This window comes from Salminus brasiliensis, chromosome 20 (assembly GCF_030463535.1).
Source record: "Salminus brasiliensis chromosome 20, fSalBra1.hap2, whole genome shotgun sequence".
Lineage (NCBI taxonomy): Eukaryota > Metazoa > Chordata > Actinopteri > Characiformes > Bryconidae > Salminus > Salminus brasiliensis.
The window spans coordinates 7,555,640-7,583,002 of NC_132897.1; the positions used below are offsets into that span (position 1 = coordinate 7,555,640).

At 41.4% G+C, this 27,363-nt stretch overlaps 1 protein-coding gene across 1 annotated transcript in view; it reads right to left on the minus strand.

Annotated features, from left to right (window-relative positions):
• Nucleotides 1-27,363, minus strand: part of niban2b (niban apoptosis regulator 2b) — a 44,918-nt gene that overhangs the window by 5,064 nt on the left and 12,491 nt on the right. The window contains exons 2-10 of the mRNA XM_072664842.1: nt 26,077-26,207; nt 24,369-24,497; nt 23,218-23,323; nt 22,700-22,867; nt 8,922-9,037; nt 2,970-3,074; nt 2,388-2,550; nt 1,242-1,429; nt 280-435 (exon numbers count right to left, since the gene is read on the minus strand). Of these exons, the coding sequence (XP_072520943.1) occupies nt 280-435; nt 1,242-1,429; nt 2,388-2,550; nt 2,970-3,074; nt 8,922-9,037; nt 22,700-22,867; nt 23,218-23,323; nt 24,369-24,497; nt 26,077-26,207 (1,262 nt within the window). The remainder of the gene's footprint in view (nt 1-279; nt 436-1,241; nt 1,430-2,387; nt 2,551-2,969; nt 3,075-8,921; nt 9,038-22,699; nt 22,868-23,217; nt 23,324-24,368; nt 24,498-26,076; nt 26,208-27,363) is intronic.

Below are 27,363 nucleotides of genomic sequence, written 5' to 3' on the forward strand. Positions count from 1 at the left end.
GCCACAATCTAAAGCAAAAGAGCTCAAAAATTCACGATATGCAGTAAAGACACTTATATTTATTCAAACCATCTGCTGCTCAGAGAGCCCCCGCTCCCCTTACAGAGAAAACTCTTGGCAGTCGACCTCAAATTATCACATTCCCAAAATAGTTCAAATTCAGTGCTGATTAATTTTTTTATTTTTTTTATTTTCACAGAACGGTCGCAGCTTGCTGTTGACAGAGGCTGGCAGTGTGCAGCTGTGTAGTGGGGTAGGGGCACTTCTTTACAGACTCACCTCCCTCATGAGGATCTGAGCTCTCTGGACGAAAACAGAAGGGCTGGTGACGTCGAACCTCTGCTGCAGGCCCTCCAGACTCAGCTGCTCAACCTTCTCATAGCAGCCCTGCATCTTCACTGGGTGGAAGGCCAGCATGGAGATCTTCTCCATGTGCTGGAGAACAGAAGGAAAGAGCAATATCAGCAAGTGTACTCTTTACTACGCCATTAGAGTTTCTATGCTATTAGAGGCCGCACACTCTTACATCCCTCAGAGAACCATTTGAAGCCCCCTATTTTTTTAGATGTGTACACAGAAAAGACCCTTAACCATTATCCTAAAGATTTATTGAAGACCACTGTTCAGGTTGCCACGACCACTCAAAGCCACATACCCAATACTACCCCCTCTACTGAGACAGCCAATGAAAGCAGTGTTCAGAGAAACTTCAGTAGGAAACGGAGTCAATTCAGGGAAACTTCCTTATAAACAATTTCCACTTATGCAAGATACACTAGATGTCCAAATGTTTGTGGACATCCCTTTCCAATGAATGCATTTAGCTACTTTGAGTAAGTTGCACCCATTGTTGACACAGATATGCCAGTATGTACACACACAGACACAGACACAGACACGTTTAGTCCCTGTAGAGACGTACTACTAAAGAACAGGACCCTCTGGAGCAGAATGTACAGGGTCATAAAGCCCCCCAGCATAAAGCTGTGAAGCAGTTGAACAGTATTCTCTGGAATGATGGATAATGCTCCATCTAATACTTCTGGAATGGACTGGGGAGTTGGAAATGAGGTGGGGTGGTGATCATCAAACCTCCCGACCTCACTAAAAGTATCCTGCTTTTTTTATAAATGAATCAGCAAGTGTCCCAATGCTTTTGTCCATGGAGTGCACATATCCTTCCTTTAACACTCTCGTGAACATGTGAACATGAACCTTCCATCCAGGACAGTCTTCCTCACCTCGCCTAGTTTCTCTTTGCTTCCACCGTTCAGAAGGTTCTTGCTCATGTCCACCAGCTCCCTGAAGAAGACATCACGCACCTCGAAGAAGCCTCGACTTGTGGGTTCCATCAGAGCCTCCAGGATGGAGCTGATATAGGGCTGAATACTGACCTTAAGGAGCTTCTCTGCCTTGGGCAGCACCAGAGCTGGAAGCAAACACATAGCAAGTGTTTAGATACGACATTACAGATACTAATGACTAGCTAGCCAAGGTAAGATGTTTGCTATTAAAGGGCTGGTTTCTCCAACCTATATAAACCTGTATTAAACATAATATTGGATTAAACTGTAATGCCAACTGTAATCAACCATTAAATCCTATTTAGTCCAGGCTTAGTCTTAATCCCGGTCTGGGAAGCCAGCCAAGAGCGTCTTAAATGATCGTTTTTAAAAGAAGTGTAATCTGAAACCAGAGGCCAAAACCTGTTTTAGACTCCGTGCGGACATTTATTGCATAATACTGTGGCTGAGGTAATGCCTTAACCTGATGCTCTGAATTCAACAGAAACTGTTTTGCAACAACCAACCCATCTGGTATTTTCTCCCCCTCTCTCGTTTGCGTAAAAATAAAACAACCTAGGCTTTGAGCCAAGATGATTTACTGTTTTCCAAGTGGGTCTGTAAAACCAGCCCATTATCTCAACTCTGCTAGAAGAGCCCGTTAGGAGTGACTTCTGACCTGGATTTTATGTGGAATTTTATCAGCAGAGCGTGGTGAGAGATACAATGTGCTGCAACTGTCAGGAGCTGTAGTTTGGAACTATTGGGAACCATAGCCCTCCCTAGTGACTCAGTTAAGAATTCTGTCTGTGGTCTTAAGTTGCTTCCCTTTGGTTCCTGCCTTCTGTTTACAGACTTCAGTTCTTCAGCTCTCGTTTGGCTTAGCACAAAACAGAGATCTTCATGACAATCTAAAGCTGGATCCTCAGATTCGGAAGATTGGACAAATGTTGAAAGTGAAAGCACAGTCAATTCTGAACTCTGGCTTTACCAGACAACAGAGACAGGGCTAGGTAAGTGATCATGTTTGTGTATGTGTGTGCATGCATGTTATATGCATGCGTGTGTGAGAGTGAGTCTGTGTGGGCCTTTGTGTTGACCTACCTCTGACTTTGCTGGTGACATGCTCTTTGGAGGTAATGATCTGGTCCATATCTGTGCGTATGGAGGCCTCCAGAGGGGGGCGCCCTGCCTCACAGCTCTGCACAATGGCCTCATACTGTAACTGGGCTTGGTTCTGGACCAAACCATACACTGCATCTGAAATCTGACCACACACACAAATCAATGTTAGAAGCTAACTAGAATGAAGAAAACCAGAATAGTTCCAGGCATTTGCCATGTGGTAGCTAAGGTATCTTAGGTGGTTGCTATGGCGCTGCCAAGTGGTCTTTGTAGTTAGTCGTATTCCTTTTGCTTTCTATGGTGTGGTTAAGTACTTGCAATATCAAGGTTATATTATTGAAAGGTAATTACTCATTTAGCATTTCATGTGATTGCCATTATGTTGCTTAGTGGTTGCTATGCAGTTGCTATGGTATCCCAGGTGGTTGCTATGGTGTCTTAGGTAGTTGGAATAGGATAACAATATATTGAAGATAAGACATTTGCAAGGTTACTGTAAAAAGTACTGTAAACATCAGCGAAATGCCAAAACTACTGGCTGTGTTCTCGGGAGGGCATTACCAGTATCCAGTTTTTCTGTCTCTCCTGCAGCTTGCCCTTCAGACGAGGGCTGATCAGGTCCCTCAGCTCAGGAAGCAGTTTCTCCATTACCAGATTAGCCAGGATCTGAAACCACACACACACACACACACACACACACACACACACACACACACACACACACACACACACACACACACACACACACACACACACACACATTAGAAGCAGCATTAGCATTGGTGCTATAATGTTCACATCCTATTAGTGTTGTAGTCAAGACTATTAGGGCAGAGCACACCATAAGACACGCCAAAGAACCCTTGATTTGTAAGAGTTGAAGCCTTTTTTGGTTCCATATTAAATATTATAATTATATAAATGTGGGTTGTGGGTTCGATACCCGGGCTCGGCAAGCTGCCACTGTTGGGCCCTTTAACCTCTCTGCTCCCCGGGCGCTGGAGTTGGCTGCCCACCGCTCTGGGTGTGTGTACTGTGTACTTCTTGGCTGAAAGGTCATATATATACATATATACATATATACATATATATATATATATATATATATATATATATACATATATATATATATATATATATATATATATATATATATGTTTTGAATTAGTGACACTGTGTGTCCTTGTTTTGTACCAGAAACTACAAAGCATGGCATCAGAATTGAGGGTTTCAGAGTCCAGTCTGCAGATTACCCTGCTCTAACGGACCTTCTAACCCTGGTAATTAACAGGGGAGTTGAATCAGGTGTGCTTGAGCAGGAAAAGTATGTGCAGAAACCGGGCCCTCCAGAACCAGAACTGCCCACCCCTATTCTCAAGGGAAGGCCTTTGAAATGCGTTTGTGTGCACATGACAAAGACCAGTCTTGACAAGGGCACTACGCTCTTGCCCAGTGTTTCTTAATCCTGCCCTTGGAGACTCCACAATTTCATGTATTCTTAACTTACAGCAACATCCTCCAAACAATCCTTTAAACTTCTTTTCCAAATCAGGTCCAATAAAACCACAACATCCCCCAAACACTAGGACACTTCACACTGTACAACCTTTCCCTCGGAGACTGAGCCAACATCAGTCCAGACAGGTCCAGACAGCAGCATGAACGAACCCATGAGCTGAAAGCAAGAGTTTGTGATATCTACTGCAGGTCTAGAGGCCGTAGTGATTCATTCCCATCATGCTTTGTTCCTTCTAGACAGCAAAGAAGGTCAGACAGTGACAGACTGCCTGCAGCCCCGAGACATCACACAGATACCAACAGTCACAGCCTATAGCCACAGACTCCAGGAAGATAACAGCGTGTATCTGAGGTCTGCATTACTAAGGTGTCATCCTGCCAACAAAGTTATGTAATGACTGAGGTAACCGAGAACAGGCCACACCTGAACTCCTCCCTCACACACCTTTACATACAGGCACCTATTGTGTACTTCTCGTAAGATCAGGAGTTATTTTGTAGTGCTCTTTATATAATCAGAATAAATAGATATTTCACAGCAAAGGTCAAGTGAATTATCTGGTTACAGTGGCACCAGTTAGGAGCTGGGATCTACATATTAGGCAGCAAGTGAACAGTCAGAGGCTTGGAAAAGAACCAAAAGATCTTGTGGAGCTTTTCTGGTATGTAGTGCCTTGGTATGCAGTGGTCAGTGCTTCCCAAAAGTGCTCTAAGGAAGGACAACCAGTGACCAGGTTATGGACACCCAAGGCCCATCTATGTGCATGGGGAATGAAGGTTTGCTGGTCTGATTCCACAAAAGAACTACAGAATCTCAAACAGCTGAAAAGGTTTCATGGGTCATATATATATATATATATATATATATATATATATATATATATATATATATATATATATATATATATATATATATAAAATGTAAGTAAGCATCTTAAGGTGCACCCATAGACAATTCACAGTTTGTATCTCCATAGAAGGGCTTTGCCAAATGAATTGGATGCTCTGGATCAGACCACACATGAGCCTGAGGCCACAATGTTGAAGGCCAAGCACTGACTAGAGGGGTATAATAAAGTCCCCCACCACTGTGTTCTCTGAAGTGATGGAGCTCCATCAAACACCTCTGGAATGACGTGGAGTGGTATGTGGTATTCACTAGAGCCTCGCTAATTATTTTTAATAACCTTTTAAATTAGTAAAGAACCTTTAAATCAAGACATCAAGCGATGCTTCTTTAGACCTTTAGAAGGTTCTTCACACTCCCTCACATCTCTATTACAAAAATGGTTCTTTATAGAACCTAAATATATAAAAACCACTCAAAGAACCATTTGGAGAACCTTCATTTTTAGGGGATACAAATGGTGTGTTTGAGGACCCTTCTCAGATTGTTTCGGATTCATTCTTTATTAGGCGTGTAATGGTCTGTGTAGTCGATGCACGCAGTCGCACTGAGAATCCACAGAAAGCGCCATTAGCGGAAACCAAGTCGTTGGATTTGCATGGTATTGTGGGAATTGGAGTGGTTGAGGAGTATCGCTATGGTAACTGTAGTCTTGTAGTTATGGTGGATTTGATATAAACACATTGAATGTGCTAGTGTTTACACTTCAGTGCTTAATTAACACACTACAGGCTGCACCAACTACATGAGGGAGGCGGTATACAGCACTAAGGGAAAAACTGCAACTTGCACAATAGACTTTTGCGTACTGTTACACCCCAATCATTTACATTGGGCCTCACTAAACTTCTTTACTTTTAAAGCCCTTCAGTCCTACCCTGCTAATTTCACTGATGCATTCCTACAGCCTCTCCCTTAGCCTCAGGTCCTCCAACAGCAGGCTGACTGAATACTTTGCTTGAGTGACTGGTCATTCAGCGGCCTATGACCCAGGGCCTAAATGGTCTGAGAGTTTTGTTATCCGGAAAAATACTGATATGTGTAAGGAAACCTTATTCAAATAAAAATCGGTCAGGCCCCTCAAATCTTTCTATGACTTTAGTACCGGCCATTTCTTTCATTATATCACTTGTAAATCCAGCCTAGTTTTGAGAAGAAGAAGAAAAAAAAAAAACTACAGTATTTTGTTCCAGTACTTTCAGAAATACAAATCACCTGATGCTTGTGTTGTCCATGACACACCCCCATAGAGCAGGAGCAAACATGCCTGAGAGCTTTGCTGAAAGAACATTGCTCAATGCCACAAGGAAAAAATGCCATTCAACCCCAAAAAAAAAAAAAAAAAAAAAAGGAAAAGAAAGTCACACACGGATTCGAAACCTTCACTTATGAAGGCAGCCTTGGCCAGACCAAGACAGTCTGACCAGCATGAAGTTTGGTACATTCCAAGCAAGCATGTGACCACAAGAGCAGGTTTCGGCCACATTTAGTCAACTGACCTAACACCTCAATAAATCATTCAGTTGGCAGTTTCCATAATGATGGTAAAGACAAGGAAGAACCTGACTGACACCAATTTGTCTGAACTTTTTGCAACATATGGGCTCTTTTTTTTTTTAAGAATTCCAAGGTTTCCAATTTTCCTGACATTTCATATTTTATAAGATAATTTTAGACAGTCTTTTCACAAAAATGACCTTTAACAATGGTCACACACTGCCTATAAAAAGTATTTTCCCAATTGTCTTGCTTTAATAATGTAATTTGGCTTAAAAAAAAATAGAAATAATAATAATAAAATATTTATAATAAAAAATTAAAAAATAAAATCTCTCTAAAGTCAAAGTGAAAACAGATTTTTAGAAAGTAATATCAATTAAATAAATAAAAAAAAAGATATTATTAAAATAAGCATAATTATTTACCCCCTTGACTGACCCGACTCACCAGAGGTCCCTCAGAATCAGGCATTGGTGCTAGTAGTCTTACAATTAGTGTAATGGAGACCCCCTGAGTGCAGTGATGAGAATGCGTCTCAAGTGACTGGATCTTCCACACAGGTGTGTTATACTACAGTTACTGGTTAATAGTTTTCCTGGCTACAAAAATACTCAATGAAGGCAAAATAACACTCCATGCAGCTCCCAGAAAAGGTTACTGAGTATACGTCTGGGGATGGCCGTTCTTGCAAACTGAGGGACCGTGCAAGAGGGACACTAGTGACGGCGCTTCACGTGTCTCAGAGGAAGCACATGCTAGCCTTCACCCTCCCAGCACTGGTAGCACTGTATAATAGGGGCAGTCTTAGCTAGTGGGTGGAAATTGGAAATCCCAAAAACCTTGGAAACAAGAATTCAGTTGTTCAAACAATTACTCCGTAATGTTGCTAAAGAGGTGAACACTCCAACATACACTTCACAGCGGTTCACATGATCACATGATCATCACACTGTGTCAATATTTCACACAACCATCCCAACCACACCTTTAAACCCCAACTCCCTCAGTGTGGTAGGTACCAGCCAAACGGTCCTCCTGCTGGAGGCAGTAGGAATACGCAGTTCCTTCTAACAGTATGCAGTTCTGAGCCCTGTACAATAAGAGGAAGTGACCTATAAAGCCACCCTGTAGGACATAAATAAACTTTTAGTCAAACTTCATGGTATGATGCATTAGGTCAGTGGCACTTGAGGCCCATCTGGGCAAGATTAGCTCAGAAAGGAACACTAAATGACTCATGCAAAGTTTCACTTCTGCTAATGCAGAAAGAGGCAGGGCCTGTGGTGCATCACCACCGTTAAACTCCTTTTTTGGAATAAACTCCCGTTTATTTGGAATAACACCTCCTCACACTACAAAGTCAGCCCTTCAGAGACATGAGCTGGTGTTCTGACAGGTATATGGTAGGCTATATGCTGGTAACAAAGATGGTATCAGGGTCATTTGTGATTAGGCCAGTGAGAAAAAACCAGCACAGTTCTATAGAAGTGAGTGGGCCACACCCTGCAGCTAGCCTGCACTCACCTGACAAAGGCCTTTACAAAGCCCAAGCTGGCAAAAGTGGGTCAATGGGAGTTGTAATGGCATTTATTTGTAACCTATTATGACCTGATTAGAAAGACCTTTATAGTATTATCAGTATAAAAACCTGTTTGCCCCCACACGTTTCACAGATATACAGAGCTGCTGAATATGCACATCACAACATATATACTGAAACTGCATTAAACAACATAAATAAATAAATAAAATCAATTAATCAGACATTTATTTATTAAGTATTAAGTAATTATACACTGTTATTGGAGCAGTATCGTCACAGTGAAAGTGCAATTTTACTCTCATTAAAACACATCAGTAACATTTATTTGCTACTCTCTAAGCAAACAGGCTTCTAAGATAGGACTAAGAAAGGGTTCTTTGACGCCACTAAATTAAGGGTGCATTATGGAAACAGTCTTAAAAGGTTCTACAAAGAACCATCTACAACAATGCAAAAAACCCTTTAACAAGGCGAAAAAACAATAAAGGGTGTTAATATGTCTGACCGTATTGTCCTTGGCTTAGTAGAACCTCAAACACTGTTCCTCCTTCAAAAGAAGATCCAGCAAAACAGAGCTGGAAAATTGGCCACTTCTAAAACCCCAAAACTGTAAAAATGCAGCATTTTTTTTTAACACCCCCCCAGCCCACTAAAGATACTCTAGTCAAAGCTGGTGAAATGTGACGCCGACAATATGTTGTGGTTGCTGCTGGAGATCAGCTCATCACCTCCAGACTCCACTAGTTACTGGAATAAGGGTTGCTACATGAACCACGCCTCGTGATCGCAGCTTTTCTATCTCAGGCACACCTGATTCAGCTTGCCTGTTAATTGCCAAGTTAAGTAGGTCTGTTAGAGCAGGGAAATCAGCAAACTGGGCTGGACTCAGAACAAGCCTCACCCTCTGTGTGTGGGCAGGATGTTAGCCGATGTAACAGACCTGGCAGAAAGTTCTCCTCCATTTAGCTATCTGAAAAAAAAGCTGTGATTGTGCTTCATATGACTCAGAGGAAGGACATGCTAGCTTCACCCTACAGTGTGTTACCTGAGGAGGAACCCCGCACATCATGTCCCAGGTGCCATACTGGCCGCGGGCCTGCCGATAGAGCCGCACTGCATCGGTGAAAGCTGGAGTCTGCACCTTACACTCCTCTGATAAACCTGAGAGAGAGAAATACAGGAAAAAGAAGGAAAGAGGTCAGACACAGGAGCAGAGAGTCCATCCTCCTCCTGTTTATTTACTAGTTTGTGAGTATTTGGACTCTGGATGATGGCCTGAAGGCCTGTGTGGACAGTTACCTCACTTCCCCACATGAGAACAGAACTGAGAGCGGCATGCACACGCACACACGTGTGTTTGTGTATATTTCTGAAAGTGAAACAGTCTGTCTCACTCTCAACCAACCACTCCCACCCCCGCCATGGCCCAAATGCAAATGACCACAGCATATACTCCCTATATGGGAAAGTACTGTCTATTTGGTTGCCAAGGAGATTTATCGTGTAAACCCTTACTAGACCTGTTACTAGACCGATCCGGCTGTCATCCGAGGATATAGGAGCTTTTCTACAGCTGAGACTCAACACTATACACACAAGCAGTTCAAAACAATAATCTACATCTGCTTGATTGTAGTTTAGAGTTGATAGTCAAAGCTACTGTATATCCATGAGTAAAGTACCAGCTTGCATGTGTTTGTGTGTGTCGGGTTACAAGTCTTTGTGTGTGTGTGTGCGTGTGCATGCACATGAGCATGTATTAAAAGCATGGGTTTTCACAAAGAGGGGAAGTAAGCTGGAAGCTGGCTGGGTGTGGGGGCAGGAGGCGTGTAAGCAGGAAGTCCATAACTCCACATCAGCACTGCATGACTGTGTGTTTGTGTGTGTGTGTGTATGCATGTTCCTCGTCCAAGCTCACAACCCTCGCTGGGAAAGAATGTGTTTGTGGGCGGAGAATGGACAGGACCATTTAAATACTAAAATACTGTATTAGTGACCACCAGGTCCGCTAGCCTGAACCCTGAGCCATGGTTGCACCATAAGGAGTTTACGTTACACACACACACACACACACACACACACACACACACACACACACACACACACACACACACACACACACACACACACACACACACACACACACACACACACACGGGGCACGAAGCCATATCCCTAGAGAAGTGCGCAGTCACCTCAGTGCCTGGGGAGCAATTGAGGGTTAGGTGCCTTGCTTAAGGGCATCTCAAGCATGAATGTTGAAGGAGGAGAAAGACAAAAGAGACATCCCTTCACTCTCCCGGTCCCAATAGCCTGCTTGCTGGTGCAAGGAATCAAAACTACTGACCTCCCGGTTTCAAACCCACCTCTTCAACCGTTAGGCTTGAGAAAGTTTCGTCTCGTTTCGTTAAGTAAGTAAGTAAGTAAGGGAGAGCAGGGAACATAGACGGGTTCGAGCTGGTAGAAAGGGTACAGGAACTCCATTAAGCTGAAAAACATCTCAGAATGGACAACACGCCCAACCTTGAGATGGAAGGGCTACAACAGCCGAAGACCATGTTGGGTTCCACGGCTGTCAGCCAAGAACAGAAGGCTGAGGCTGCAGTGGGCACAGGCTCACCAATACTAGACCCTCAAAAACTGGAGAAACGTAGTCTGTTCTGATGAATCTCGATTTGGGGTCAGAATTTGGCCCAAACAGCGTGAATACATGGAGCAAAACCAGTGTTGCTGGCCATCCTACCTGATTCTAAGACCTTAACCACACCTTTTTGTCCTCTTCTACCAAGCAAACCCATGGCCACTGTTTACTCTCCTTCTCCCTCTTTTCACACACCCTCACGCCCATGGTTCACTGCAGAGGCATTTGCACTATTTAAAGCATTTCCTCTCAACATGTTCATAGTTCCTGTGCTTCTCTGAAGCTTTACTGTGACCCCCACTGGCCACTAAAAGGGGCTCACTGTGTCAGGGCACTGAGAGCCTTTTAGCTTTTTAAGTCTGTTCAGCTGCATTCCTGCTTTATTATGCCTCTCATAACCTAATTGTGAGAATGCCAAAGAATCTTGGCTCTGCACACATCATGAAAGCACTTGAAGGGAATTCTCTTCAACCAAACACTACCTCGATGTGTCCCAGCTGCATGGCCAGCGCTAATACAAGCCTAATTCCTCATGACCGTAGCACGGCAGATAGCCCGGGAAATTAATTGCCGTCACATACCAGACTTTATTGGGACGCCAGCATTTAGACAGATTGCACAACGAACAGCACTGTGGAACTCAACACAGCTTTATCCAGGCCTTAATAGCACACCAACCCATAATGCTGGTACAGGCTTTAAGTGTGGAACACATTAGAAGCCAAGATTTACACCCAGAAGCCTGACGTGCAGGCTGTAACATGTTGGTCCAGAGAAATGGAGATCAAATTTGACATTTGAGACATTTGGTGTGCAAAGCGGAGGCTAATATACAGTCAGGTCCATAAGTATTTGGACAGTGAGAAGTGCAATTGTAATTCAGCCCCTGTATGTCACCTCAATGGATTTGAAATGAAGCCTTGACCCATCATTTAATAACTTAATTATTATTAGTTCATTTCAAGTATTGAATTTGCATTCCATCTTTTCTGAACAGATAAAGCGTTCCGCATCACCTGTCAAACATGGTGGAGGCACTGTTATGGCATGGGCAAGTATAGCTGCCAATGGTATAGGGTCCCTTGTGTTTATTAGTTATGCGGCTGCTGATGGAAGCATCAGGATAAATTATGAGGCAAGTATGTTCTACTTTCTGCTTAGGTTTGGTAGGACTGGGCAGTACTTCACTGTATAGATACATAATGACCCAAAATATACCACAAAAGCAACCCAAGAGCGTCATAAAGCAAAGAAATGGAAAATTCGGAACTGGCAGAGTCAGCCACCTAAACTTAATCAATCAAACAAGCAGCAACTGAGGCTTGGCAAAGCATCTCAAGGGAGGAAACTCAGCATTTAGTGATGTCCATGGGTTTCAGACTTCAGGCAGTCATTGGCGCCAAAGTATTAATAATTACATTTATAATCATGTTAGTTGTCCAATTACTGTTGGGCCTGTGAAACGGCTAAACAGCTAGTCTTCAGTCATGCTTTGATCGCTTCATTATAAATCTGGTGGTATACAGAGGGTAGAAAAATCTAATTGTGTCATTGTCCAAATAATTATGTTCCTGACTGTATAACTGAGGCCAATACATCAAACTAGCAATGGAACCCTACACCTAAATGATTAGCATCATGCTAACTGCATGCCTAAATTATCATGTGCGTACCTCAAACGAAGTATGGAGAATGATGAGGGCTCAAGACACTGATCAGCCAAAATATTAGCAGTGAAAAACCCTGAAAAATGAGCAAGCCATATGATGATGGCTAGATGCTCTGGCCAGAACATCTCCAAAACATCAGGCAGGTCTTGAATGATCTGCTGCGAACGCCTCGATGCTAGACACCAAAGGACACCGTCGGAGGTCCTTCCCGGGTCAGATATGTTGTGGCGGCACAAGAGAGACCTATTTACCATTAGGCAAGTGGTGCTAATGTTATGGCTGATCTGTGTATATTGTGTGTTAGCCTGACAATTGAATGATAGACTACTTGTTGGGCTGTTTGTTTCCATTACATAGCTATTTTAGCCTTGTAACTCCAGTGCAAACCTAAAGACACCAACTGCAGACACAAAAACAGGTCTTGGCTGATGGACTACACTGGGGCTAGGGGTGAAACTGTGCAAATGTGTTCACCTGCCAAACTAATTCCTTTGAGCCAATAGTCAATCCCACAAAGCAGGAAAATCCTGCAACACTGCTAGACTAAGCCCTGGGCTTCAAATATAAGGGTCAAGAGAAGCATTTCACCCATAGCTCACCCTTAGCTTGTAGAGGTTTTGATTTGCCATGAGCTTTTCTGAAATCCAGAATGAGGCATTCCAGCAATAACAAGACCCCATGTTACGCTCAGATTAGCTGTGTAGAGAGTACAAGCTAGCCAAATCATACCTGGGATTGCCGCTCTCTGCTGGGACGAGAGAGAAGTCCAGATTCCACTCCCCAGATTGAGTTACAGGTCACATTTGGTCATTTATGGAGAGCAGCAGGAGATACTGCAGCGTAATTGATTTTTACATGGACCTGGAGCCAAATCCACAAAAGGCTCAAAACACGTGCCCAGCTCGTGCTTCGAGTTTAAATTCTCAGCAAACTTTCTCTAGTTATTTCATAAAATCACAAACTGACCTCACAGGTTTTTCAGTTTCAAACACATCCTGCTTAGCATGGCTTCTTCACAAGTCTGCACTGGTCAATAAAAGAGCTTTTATGCTGTGAATGAATATAGCTAACAAAACAGCTATTTCTTTTGATATTAAAAACCATAATCATTTAAATCACTGATATTACAGCAACACTGTAACTGAAGATACTGAACACATTGAAATGGATATTAATAGAGAAATGCACTATATGTCCACATTTGTGGACATCCCCTCTAATGAACGCATTCAGCTACTTTAGGCTGTACCCATTGCTAACAATTTGCCCTACAACTTGTCTAGTCCCTGTAGATAAGTAATACCAATAGAATGGGACTCTCTGGAGCAAATAAAGGGTATAAAGTCCTCCTGTATTGAGCTGTGGAGCTGTGGAATGGTGTTCTCTGGGAGGAGTTGGGGGATGAGATGGGGTTGGTGGTGGTGGTGGTGGTGGTGATCATCCAACAGACCTTACTAACATTATTGTCACTGAATGCAATCAAATCCTCACAGCATGATGGACACTAGTGGAGACTGTGTCAAAAAAAAGTACCCTTGATTTTGGAGGCACCCTGATTTGAAACAATGAATGAGCAGATGTCCTAATACTTTTGCCCATATAGTACATCAATGGACCCAATGCATTCTTAGTTAGAATTGTTTGGTGTTGCAAAGAAATCGAACATTTCCAAAATATAAAACTATACTATATATCCAATACTATCCAGACACTCCTAAAAAGAAAACATTTACCAATTAAGGTGCACCCATTGCTGACACAGGTGTTCAACTGTGCACACAAAGCTTGTGCAACCTCTGTGGAAAAGCACTGCCAACAGAATAAGCCTCTGGTGTCTACTACAGGGGTATAAAACCCCTACACACTGGCCACTGTGGCAGGTTGGGTTGGTGTTTCTGAACCATCATCAGGAGCAAGAGCATCATCTCACTAAAGCTCTCACAGCTGAATGCAATCAAATGTTCCAACATCTAGTGTAAAGCCAAGAGGAAAAGAGGCTGCTCCTGCAGCAAGCAGTTGACAAACTCTCCCAAATAAATGTTGGATGAACAGGTGTCTACAAACTTTTGACATTTAATGGATGCAACCACACACAGTTTATTATTGAAATGACTACAGGTATGGTGATATAGGTATGCAAACAATGCTTAAAATATCAGTAACATCACAAACAAGGTGTCCTTACTTAGCAAGAACAATGCAGCCTTTGAACGTCCTTTTGCTGCCTCAAAGGATCATGATTAGCATAATTACACTGTTACTTTCATGGACCTGAAAATAAATGCAAAACAATAAACTGCTACAGTTAAACAGTGCATCAGTAATTAAACTTCCTGAGCAGAAGTACTGAACTTGATGAACACGGTAATCCTCCACCAACGCCCTCTACATTGCAACAGGGTTTAAAAAAAGAAAAAGAAAAAAAAAGGAAGTTGCCTCATCAGATGAAGTCTAAGTCATAATTAAGAGTCATTCATGATCCTCCTTAAAGAAAACAGTGCTATGGAGACCAGACAATAACATGGGGACTCCCTATGTTGCTGTATAAAAACAGGAGGTTTTCCACTATGATAGCACTGACCAAGTGCTAAAAACGTATATATAATAATAATAATAATAATAATAATAATAATAATAAACAACACTCAAAATAGCCTAGTTGAAGTTAAGTAATTTTATGAAATGTAAAAGTTACAATTCATATAGATAGAATTCATATACTTAAATGCTATATAAATGATTATATATAATTAGGGCTTCCATAGTGTAATAATCTAGGACGTCTTTAAAGATGCCCTAGAATGGAAAACGATATTTACCTTGGCACTGTAGAATAATAATCAGGCACACTGGAGCCTTCAGGGAGCCAAAATGCCAACACTATGCCATCAAAATCAAAGAGCTATATTTGTATTCGGCGTGCTGGAGCAGTCAAAAGCAACACTAGACTGACCAGCTACAATTTCTACAGTTAGCTAACTCCACACTGTGCCGACCAGAGGCCGAGAGAAGCCAGAGGACAGGGACACAACCTGTTCAGATGCAGAAGTGATTACATAACAAAGGTTCTTGTTACAGTTCTAAGCTAGGTTAGACTATGCTGCTTAAGGGCCGTCTCTGTGACATATCAGCCCCCCAAGCAAAATAACAGGGTGGTATTTAGGCTTGTTAAATGACATCTAAGCATTTTTTGCCCCAAACCAATATCACATACAGCTTACAGCTTAAAATACTAAATGCATGCTTTCTTTGGCACCTTTTATATTTACATGCCATGCTACTTCTACTGCAACACTCTCACTGTTATTACCTAACTTCCATCCCACCTCCAGCATCAGCCCAATACAGATACCCAGTACAGAACTGATACCAGCTTTAATATGACTGGCTTGTCAATTGGGCTCCATTACTTACCAGTAGGATAATTATACATCATGCTAATAAAATACTGCTTACTCAATTATATATATATATATATATATATATATATATATATATATATATATATATATATATATATATATATATATATATATATATATATATATATATCCTCACAGGTGACCATGCATTCATTATGTTGGGCTCTTCTGTTCCTTAAAAGTAGATCAGTCACAATTGATTATTTATTTTAATTTATATATATATATATATATATATATATATATATATATAAATTAAAATAAATAATCAATTGTGACTGATCTACTTTTAAGGAACAGAAGAGCCCAACATAATGAATGCATGGTCACCTGTGAGGATACAGGTCTTACTGCCATGCAGAAAAGGCTTTAAATCGATTCTACATCGGCTCTAAAAAAAAAAAAAGAAAGAAAGAAGAGGAACTATTCATTCACCTTCCCAGCAGACTCTTCAACAGAGCGAAGCAAGACTAGAAAAATCGGCTCAATTCCCCTTTTCTGCGGTCACCCACACGCCACGGCAGCCGCAGGTGGCCTCCCCTGACCCCTGCACGAGCGACTGATCAGCAAGAGAAAGTAAAAAGTGATCAAGCAGAGAGCTGTCCTTTAAGAAGATACACCCAGCCTGTACACATCTTTAAACCCCGCGATCAACAGCTTACTCACGTTAGGTTGACTTTAGGCCTTATTTAGGAAAAGCCCGATCTGAAAATAGACTTTGTGTATGACATACATACTTACACTCACACTTAAGGAGCAGTTCAGCCAAAAACTACTCAGTCTATCCCCTTTCCTTAAACGTACCCAATAAGTACAACATACTGAGTGTGCAAAGCAGGCTAAGGTTTTGTGCTTTTGCTGTTTAAGCACACCTGATTCAACTCCCCTGTTAATTACCAGGTTCCGTAGGTCTGTAAGAGCAGAGCTGGACTCTGGAGCCCCACTGTATGACATATGCCAACTAGCACTGTGCACTGAGCGCACACATTCATTCATGTAATTCCAGGCACTGCATGGCATCCTGTTTAATATTAAAATTGACAAAAGCACACCGCACACTTTAAAGCAGAGTCTGAATCCAGAGCTGAAGCAATTTCCCCATGTTTTCTGTTTCACACAGTGGCAGAAACCACATAAGCAGGGCTATTTGAGATTACTTAACAAGCTGAGGTGTTTGGAGGTAACTGTGTGATGGTTTAGGGCCGCAGTTTGCACAGGGCATTAGCCTAGAAAACTGAAAACCGTATTTCCTAAAGAAATAGCAGAATTACTGTGGAGCTTTAGAGGTTCCCACACCCAGGCTGTTGCTAGGCTGCTGCTACATGATCAATAGGGTAAATGCGATGGTATCCCAGGTGATTGCTATAGTATTGTTTGATGGCTACTATGAGGTTTTGTCATGTTGCTGCTATGGTATTTAAAGTGGTTGATATGATGTTGTCAAGTGCTCACTAGATAGGTGCTATAATTGGCCTGGGCAATTAACTGAAAATTAACCAAAACTAACATTTATAACGTGTATAGTCACATGACTTTGTCCTGTACAGTCTGCAACATGAACAACATGGAGGAGAACGCAAACACTGAGCCAACAGAGCAAATCGAGAGCTTGTACCAAAGAAAAATGCTGTGTCGGTCATTCCAAATAATCATCCATTAATCGTAATTGAGGTAAAATGCTCAATTAACGCTCAATGACTACAGAATTCCAGGTGGTTGCTATGATGTCGCTATGCTAATATAGTGCTACGCCCATATAGTTGCTACGATGTTGTCCAAGTGGTTGCTGTGGTACCCCATGTTGTTGGTTGGGGGTTAATAGTGTACAGTGAAACTGTACATCCCATCAAAAAGCTGTATACAAGCCAAAAATCACACAATCAGACCAAACAACCTGGAGTTGGGCCTGCGTTGATCTCTCGTCAACTGCGGAAAGAGACATGGCATAAATCGTGACAAAGAAGAATAGAAATTGAGTAACTGTAGACTTGTATTGTTTTGCAATTGTGTAGAACTGATTACACAAACTGTTCCTTTATAAGGACACTGTGACCCTCTTCCCTCCCTCACTCACTCACTCACTCCCTGCTAGCATGCACTCTTGGTGCAGCCTCCCACCCAGGCAGCATGAAGGCCCAGCTGTGACCACTCTAAAGAATCTGGACTCCAGTGGAGACAAAGAAGCTTCAGCACTATGGTTTATAGGCCAGCAACTTAGAAAGCCAGAGAGAGAGCAGCCTTCTTGTGCTATTAAGATTCCTCCCACAGATACAGTATGACAGATGGGATAGGACAGCATAATTATCTCCAGGAGGGCCCAAAACCTGGGTTTCAACAAGTCATAAAATGTTTAGGAAGAGGCCTAAATATACTGCCAGAGAACATTTATAGAAAGTGTGTGCCTTATAAATGGACCATGAGTGGTGCAGTAATGTAAACACCATGCCTTTTTGTGAATATGGACATGACCATCAATTAGAAATGGAGTAATCTACTTATTACTGTTCCAGCTTTTAGGTCAATAATTACAAATAATAATAAAAAAAAACCTTTGTATTGCCCTTCAACAATTCCAAAATACTTCAGGAAAAATATAAACTAGAAACTTAGAAAATATAGATAAGAAATAAAAAGCCCCTTTGTAGCCATGAGTGCAACAAAGTGCATATTCAGTAAGAAGACATACCACAACGTGGCTATAAATCACGTTTCTTACTGTATGAAACATCAATCTAAAATATGTATCATTATAATGCAAACTGCCAAATAATAACTGCTGATCAAGTAAGAAAGCAAAATTTGAGCAATATTAAAATGCTTTTTCATAAACCAGATACTGGGAGCCTACAGATTTTTATATTACACACACACACACACACAATATTGTAATGGTCATCCAAAAACCAGGAGAAGAATGGATCTTTCAATGGATTGAAAATGGAAACGGAAGCATTTCTATTAGTCAATTTTTTGCAAATATAAAGAACTGCCAGATCCACATTATGTCATTAAGTGAAGAACTGCAAAAATGAAGATGAGTACTAGTCCAAGGCCTATATCTTAGTTAAATGTAAGTTCGAATTAATATTGCTACAAGCAGTCCAACTCTCTCACAGCTCCCCGAAATGGCATCATACAAAAAGAAGTCCACTAAACTTTAAACACATAAAATCCCACAAGCTACAAAGCTTGCAGGTGCGTTTGGGGTATTTTGGTGAGGTTGCCAGTCTTCTGAGGTCAGCGCAGTTCACCACAGCTTTGGCTCGCATCATTGCCATTTCATTAACTGTGTAATAACTCATGGGGAGGATGCAGAGGCCGTGTACACAGGGCTAAACACATGGGGCTTGGGTTATGACCGATTTCTTGATTTCTGTTTGTAGGATGTCGACTAAAGAACGAGACATGACCTCAGTGGTCTGATTCAGCCAGTTTCATTGATATTTACCACTACTTAAAATAAGCCGGTGTGTCTCTGCCCAGATGCTAGGTTTGCATATGGATGCAAGACCATATTGTGGGCTTACAAGCATTCGGATCAGGTCTGTAATGTTTCATGGAGACTTTTTTTATTATTATTTATTCATTTTACTCAATTTTACAAATTTTACTCAATTACCCAATCCCTGTTCAAGTGAACTCCCAGTTTACAGGACAGGCAACTTTACAGAACTTTTCATGGAAGTCAAAGATTTTATTCTTATTATTTATTATTATTATTATTTATTATTATTATTATTTAAGTCATTTTGGGGCCTTTCTATTTATCTTTTTTTTTTAACATACTTTAAAAGCACCAGATGAATGAAAAAGATACACCAAAGGAGAAATGCACCAAAATGGGTTAGAATAAAACTTTCCATATGTTTTAATAAGTGTAAATATACATTTTGAGCAATAAAAATAAACTAGAGAAAAAAATACTTATTACTAAATACCAATACCAATATATATATATATATATATATATATATATATATATATATATAAAATGTATTGTAAATGAAATGAAGGAAGGCTCCCAACAAGGACAATGTATAACAAGACTGTGCTTGTTGATCTGGTTTTCGGAATAACAGCAGTCAGTCAGTTATTTCCCTGTGAGTGGGGGAGGCAGTTTGGAAACATTTCTCAGTAACAATAACAAGGCTCACAACCCGGTGGGTCAAGATTTGCCATCACTGTGTTTAGACAAGACAAAATGAACGGTTTCACAAAGCATGTGTGAGCGTGTGCAATGACACCGCCACAAGCCCTGAAACGAGTGTGAGAAACTGTTCATCACTAACTGATCTAGTGTTAAGCACACAGAGCCATGTTACCCCCCACACCCACCACAGTTGGTAAATACTACATTTGAGAGTCTACAAAAGTCCTGTATGTTTTGGCTTTCAATCAATCATTTAGCTGCAATGTCCAGATTGACTTTTCTTTCAAAAAGCTTGGAAAGTGCTGTAAACTCAAACGCCGCCTTTGATATTGCGAACCATAATTTGCTTATTGACCACTTAGAACAATAGGTGAGTTTACAGGATGTGGCCATTAAGTGGTTTAGTTCATACTTGAAGCACAGGACATTCTCAGTGAATACCGGGAACTTCTTTTCCTCTTCTGTTTCCATAACGGAAGGCGTTCCACAAGGTTCTGTGTTAGGGCCCATTTCATGTTATTCATGTAAACATGAATGTTATTTGTTCCACTGTTATATGGACTGTTATACCTCCCTATGAAACCCAGATATTAAGAGATATGGCCATCACCAACCTTATTAAAATAAATAAATAATCCTAATTAAATTATAGCAAATTAAAAGTAATCTTATTTGGTTCTCATCCCTACATCATCAGCGTTTTCAATTATTTCATAATTGCTTGGATGAAGTATAAGGGTGACCATGCATTGTAGTTTATGCACAAAGACTGTGGCACGATCTACCATGCTCTTCAGTTAGAACAGCATTTCTTTTTTTGAGGTCCAAATCATACTTTTATGAATTTGGTTTAGAGACACAAGGGACATTAGTTGGGCAATTATTAACTAAACTTGATTACATAATTACATTACATTAAATTACATAATTAGATAATGGGCTTCTCACACTGAGTGCCTCCCAATGGTGGAACCGTGGTGCCCCACGGACTATTGATTCCAGAAGAGGGACAATCTGTGATTGGCACACAGTGACTCGCTACTTTGGACCAGGTAACCTCTACTGTAAATTGTTACTTCTATTATGTATATACTAGGTTAGTAATTTTTCTTGTTTAGTCTTGCTTACTTTTTTTTTTTTCTCTCATTAATCATGGTGATTAATATACTGACATTCAGTGACAGCCATACATATGATCACATCACCTTTAATGTTCAGTGCTAATTTAAGCACCTTTACAGTACGTTTATCTTATCTCAGTCATCCCGCTATCGCTCATAGCCTTCAGCTACAGAATTCTTTCTGCTCTCCAGCATGTAGGAATTCTTTTCACCGCACCCAAAGCTCTGATCACGTTTCCGAGGTTGATAAATGGCTGTGAAAAAGTGCCTGTTCTCTGAATATAAAACACACTGATTAATCAAACGCTCCAGACACCGGACTGTGCCGAGAACAATGGCGATGGAGAAGGTTCTGATGTGATTAGATAACCCACATAATGAGGTCTTGGCACGAGACCCGTTTCAAAGCAGTTGAAGAATCTAAATCAGAGTCAGGCTGCACCTGAGATGCCCGTAGCATACACACCCTGTCAAAAGTTTGGGGACACTTTAGAGGTTTTTTTTTTTCTTTTCTTCAAATAAAGCCTTCTCCACTCCCACAGAACACACACTCTTGACTAACGGACAAAAAAGGACTTGAGGTTTACCATAAATTACAAGTGCATTGTGGGACATGGTGCCCTCCAAATGAAATTTAAAGAAAACATCTGGACTTGGCGTAGCCGCTTTAGTAGTAGTAGTAGTAACTTTGTGGACGTTATCGGACTAGGATGCAACTAGACAAAGAACTGCAGACTAATGAGCACCAGGTCAACAGCTGCCCTCATGCGACACCTTATCTTGATGGTCAAAATAGGTTTTCAGACCTGTTCTGTACAGCTCGTGTTCACAAACCTATAAAACTAGCCACTCATTTTAGTCCACAGCATTTTAGCCTATCCCATTCATGTAGCAGTAATAAGGAGCGTTCCTGGCTGGAGGCCTAATGTACATAAATAAGCATTTGCATGCCTAAAGGACTACACGCTTCACTAAAACCACAGAAGCAAACTGTACATCTACCCATTCAGTCCACAGCAGTTTAGCCCCTCCCATCAAGAGTATAAAGTAATAAGAAGTGTTACTGTCTGAACTGCTTTCAGAATGGGGCATGACACAGGGCAGCCAATCAGAACACATGCCACATTTACATAGATCAGTTTTAACAGCACAGACACAAAAGTCAAGAAGCTGTCATGTATAACTGCTTAAGTGCTGAATTTGAGCTTACCTGGGGCACAATAAAACAAATTCTGAGCACTGAGGAAAGGCATTTGCTACCAATTAAACAGACGTTTTGGCACACATGTTGCTAATGAGCTAACCTGCTACTGCTCTACCAACATTAAATGTAATGTATTCAAAAACTATAATGTAGTATGTATAATGTTGAGTGTTCAAGTAAAATGAAGATTTTGAGGTGACCTAGTCCAACCTAGATCTCCTAGACCTAGGATTTACAACCCCAAAGCCTGTGTTAGCCCTGGCTGATGTACTATTTCAGGGTAACAGATACAGTCCCAAATGCAAACACTCAAACTTGGTTAGTAATATATTAAATAATTCTAAAACATGAAAGAAGACACTTGTTTGTATTCAGAACATTTTGAAAAGCAGGTGTTCCCCAGTTATTCACAGGTGGCATTGTTTCCCCCCCTGGTTGACAGCTCCATCTTGTTGCAATTGTAAACAAAACCTTGCATCTCCAAAATGGCAACCTTAATTTCCAGTTAAACTCAATATTATGATTTTATTATGGATAATGTTGCAGCATTTTCATCTGTCCACCATAAAAAGTTTGCAATGATCTGCAGAATAAACAGGCAATGTCTTTACTCACCGTTGTTAGCGTGTCTGACGCAGTCCTGAAACACAGCGTTCCACTTTTGCTGCTCCTTCTCTGTGGCCACACAGAAGTAGTGATGGCGTGCATACGGATGCCAGAGGATGAGTGGGAACTGTGTTGCACATTTCAGGAATGGAGAACTTCCCACTTTGGCTTTTACACCTGGGAAACACACACAAAGTCCTGCATGAGCAGTGACCAAGCATATCTGCACCCAGATGGCCTATGAATCATCTTTCACCACAAGAGAGTGGCCTGTGAAGGCTGTGTCATCAGCACAACAGCTGCAGGCACTACAGAATGAGTAAAGGCCTGTCCTGTGAACTCCCCATATGGTATAGGACATTGGCAAAGCTATTCGCATGTCCTTTGATGCCCAAGGTTTGCATCTTTATGCAATCAGAGCACAATTGACATTTTCTTATATGCCAATTTCTTAAACGCTTGATCCCTGTAGCACTTCTTGCTCTCCATCTCCATCCCTCCATTCCACCCACCAGTCCCTCGCTCACCAGGGAGGCTGGACTCCAGGAGCTCCAGGTACTTCTCCATGGAGGTGAGCACTCTGTAACCAGCGCAGTTGATAATTCCTTTGGGTTGGAGACCTCGATCATGAGCCTGACCAGAGACAGATACACAAGTACACGGTTAGACATTTTGGTTTAACAGATACTCCAATTCAGGAGCTCCAGTACATGCAGTTACCCCATACTTTACTTTATCTTCTTCCAGAATCAGAGTCTGAATCAGAGGTTGTGTTTTTGGGATACTGTTTTTGTTTGGTTCACTGGGTTTCACACAATAATGGTTGAAATGCTTTACATGATGAATGCAGGTGTTCATAGCAACAATCTAGTAACCACTTAGGAACACTATAGCAACCACCTGGGATACCACAGCAACCACCATTTCACGGAAAGTACATAAGAACAAGTGAAATGAATGCAGAAAATCATTTTTCACAATATTATCATGGACCCCCCCCCCAAATTTAGTACCACCAATTAACCCACCAGATCATAGTTCCCCCTAGCCCTAACAATGCAGACACTAGGAGGGTAAGGGCTTAACACATGCCTCCTCCGATACATGCCAGGCCAACAACCGCCACCAGCCGACAGAGATAACCAAGTCCCCAGCTCCATCGTACCAACTCACAGACGCCTGTGCCGGCAAACATCGCTTTTACAGTGATAAGGGGGAAAAGAATCACTCTAAAAGCCAGCTCTCTAGGGCTCCGATCACTGAATGCTAAGCACCTGAACAAAGCCAACACCAGAGTGAGGCAGCAGTGCATTGGACTGCTGAACTGCTCTCTTGTGAATGTGTACTGCTTAACATCCATGCCAATGTAAAGGATACATAGAGTGGGCAGTGAAGGCTACAACATTTGAAACGGACGTCCTTAAAAAAAAAAAAAAAAATCCTTTAGGAGAGCATTCCACTAGAATTCACTCGATCCACATTTAACCCCATCCATGGACACTCACACTAGTGATTAGGGCAGTGAGAACACACCCGGAGTGGTGAGCACTTGGGGGTTAGGTGCCTTGTTATGTTCGATCTCTCCAGTAGCCTTCACTAGAAAACTCTGGATAAGTTCAGGGGGAGTTAAATAGTCACTGTTCTCAAACTCCCAGCAAAATACAGCTGTAGTTCTTACCTGTTTACTATCATAGTAGCTGATGATGTAGGAGTCCGGGACGAAAAGAAAACGATTCCTCCACTTCTTGTTTTCCTCCAAGTACTGGAAGAGCGTGCCTGAGAAGATGGACTTGTTCTCAAGGGGCACCTAGAAACACAGCAAAGAGTGAAATGAGAGCTAAACCAGTCACAGGATACATCCAGATCCCGCTCTAAATGCGAGGCAAGTCTCTAAAAGTTTCTCCTTCGGGCTTCCTGAGGATCATTTTCCCTAATTATACTGTGTGCAGAAATGTTTGCGCTGGAAGTACTTTGGGTCAGAGTTGTGTTTACTTAAACATCTACCCAACCACAGATGGAGTGTGTGCAAGTGCACATTCTTCTCAGATACTTTCATCTCATCTCATGACTATGTGTGCACGCTCTCTAGAATTTGAACTAATGCAATTTGTGTTGGAGTAAAGTACATTAGGAGACAACAAAGAGCATGCTAACTTCATGTGGAGACACGGGAGCTGCATCATCATCATGAAAGATCTCAAACAAAAGTATACAGCAAATGAAAGCTAAAAATATTTATTTTACCTGCTTGATTAGGAACTAGGTTAAAGGACATCCCATGTATCAAAGAGTATCTAACAGCTGGAAAAAAAATAGTAGAGGGTCACTTAATCCGGAATTTAGCATAAACAAGTTCCCTGGACAATGAAGGAGTCACCTTGTATGTTAAAAGCGGTAACAACTTCAGGCTCCTGCAGATGGCATTGCACATGGATGATCAGGCCATAAATGCCTAGGGGTGTGCAACGGGATTCAAAGCAGATGTTAATAATTGGCAAAAAAAAAAAAGAAAAAGAGAAAAGAAAAAGCAGTGACTGCATTTGGACGTGCCAAAGGCCATAGTGTGAAGGACGTAGCTGGATTTGCAGGCGTTTAGAAGCGTATGGTCATACATGTCTACCAGCAGTGGCAGAAATCCTAGAGGAAATGTGGCAGAATTGTGGCAGAAACACATCAAGACATCAATGGAGGTCCTTCACAACCAATTCCTGAAGGGACACTCCTTAGGGAACTGCATACCATTAACATATGGAGCAGAGTGGCACGTAAAGTGTCTTCTCTCACTGCTCAGGAAAGACCTGTAGGATTTTTGCCACTGCTGGTAAACCAGTATGATCATAAGCTTTGATACACCTGCAATTCAACTACTTTCTTCACACTATGGTCTTTTTGGCACGCCCAAATGCAATTACCAATGTTTGCCAATCATTAAGATATGCTTTGTCATCCATTTTCCACACATCCAACTGTAACACATCTCAATCTATAAATCCCAACACACCACACATCTGCGGGGGCCTGAAGTTCCCACCAGCTTAGACACACAAGGTGACTCAATTTTTTTTTGTCCAGGGAGCTTACTTCAAGGCTTGGTTTTCTGACTGGAATCAGTTAACCTAGTTAATCCTGGACTGTACAGTATTCTCCACTGAAAGCCAAATGTAGTACAGGGCTATGCTTAATGATAATAAAAAAAAATTGTTAAGTGGAAAGAATGTAGACCATCGCTCCTCTAAGCTCAACTGACTGAGGATAAATGAAGCTAGCAGAAAATGCTTTACAAGGATGTCAAAGTGGTATGAGCTCACTGCACAAGGATCAACATCAGATATACGGACACTGAGGAGGTTTTCACCTGCCAAGAAGTTATTTTGTAGAGCTCTTACCTTGCGGTGCAGTAGCTGAGGCTGAGGCCCTCCTCCTCCCTCCACATCATATCTCACTTTGTTGAAGAGAGCCACGACATACTGCTGCTCATACAACCGCCCAAACTCCCCGATCACCTCACTCGTCCGCACTGCAGCACAGAACACAGAACACACACAGGAGAGACGGGTCAGCACAGGTCAGAAAGAGAAAGAACCAGCAGAGATATCAGCGAGGGTCACACAATGTATTAAATGATGGATGGAACATAACCTGTCCAGCAAATGTTTGGGGACACCTCACTTTTTCCAGTAGGTTTAACATAAATAGATCGTTTTACTTGTTGATCTGCAATAACTTAACATAATAAAAGGAGGGCTGAATAAATCTGGCTGTTTTAATGGTCAGTTGTTTCAGTTTTGCAAAAGGGCTTTTTTGGAAAAAGCCAAACTTCAGATGTTTAACTAGTTATGTGAGGATTATTATTATTATTATTATTAATAATAATAAACTAAACAATTAAAGTACTTTAATATGGTTTAATTGGCTTTACAAAAGTCCTACGAGATCACAATGAAAACTGAAAGCAAACTTCTGATCCCCTGTTCCACTGTAAATCAGCAGGTTTACTGTATTAACACACAGTAAAAGATTAACAGCAATTTACACTCCTCGCTTTGTGTTTTATCTAGCAGAGCAGATTGCAGTGTTTGAGCTGCACAGCCCTGGGCCTTTGCATGCAGGAGTGTGTGACTGTTCCAACACTGGAGTCGGCATGGGAACAACACTGGGGTTTTATTAACCCACTTGTGTTCTCGAAAAGGCCAAGTTTCAAAAGTTGTGTGTGTGAGTGTGTGTGTTTTTTTTAAAGGGGTGTGGGCTCTTTTAGTAAATAAGAGGGGTATGATTAATGTCAGTGTGTGAAAGAGGGAAAGATATAGAGAGAAAAAAGGAAGTAAAAGCACCAAGACACACACACACACACACGAGAGCATAAGAAACAAAAGAGGACAAAAATAAGTTAGGAAAAATAAGTGAGATAAAGATCAACAAAAGAAACAAAAGTTTAAAAAAGGGGAAAAAAAAGGGAGAGTCAACAAAAAGTTGTGCTAAAAAAAAAGAGAGGAAGTAAGAAAGAGAGAGAGCTAAAAAAAGAAAGTGCTAAAAAGAGATCTAAACAACGAGAAAAAAGAAAGAAGAAACAAAACGTGAGAGTTAAAAAGAGAAAACTAAAGAATGCAAGAGCGACAGAGCGACAGCTAAAGTAAGAGAAAGAGCTACAGGATGATTGGGCTTAAATAAAGTAA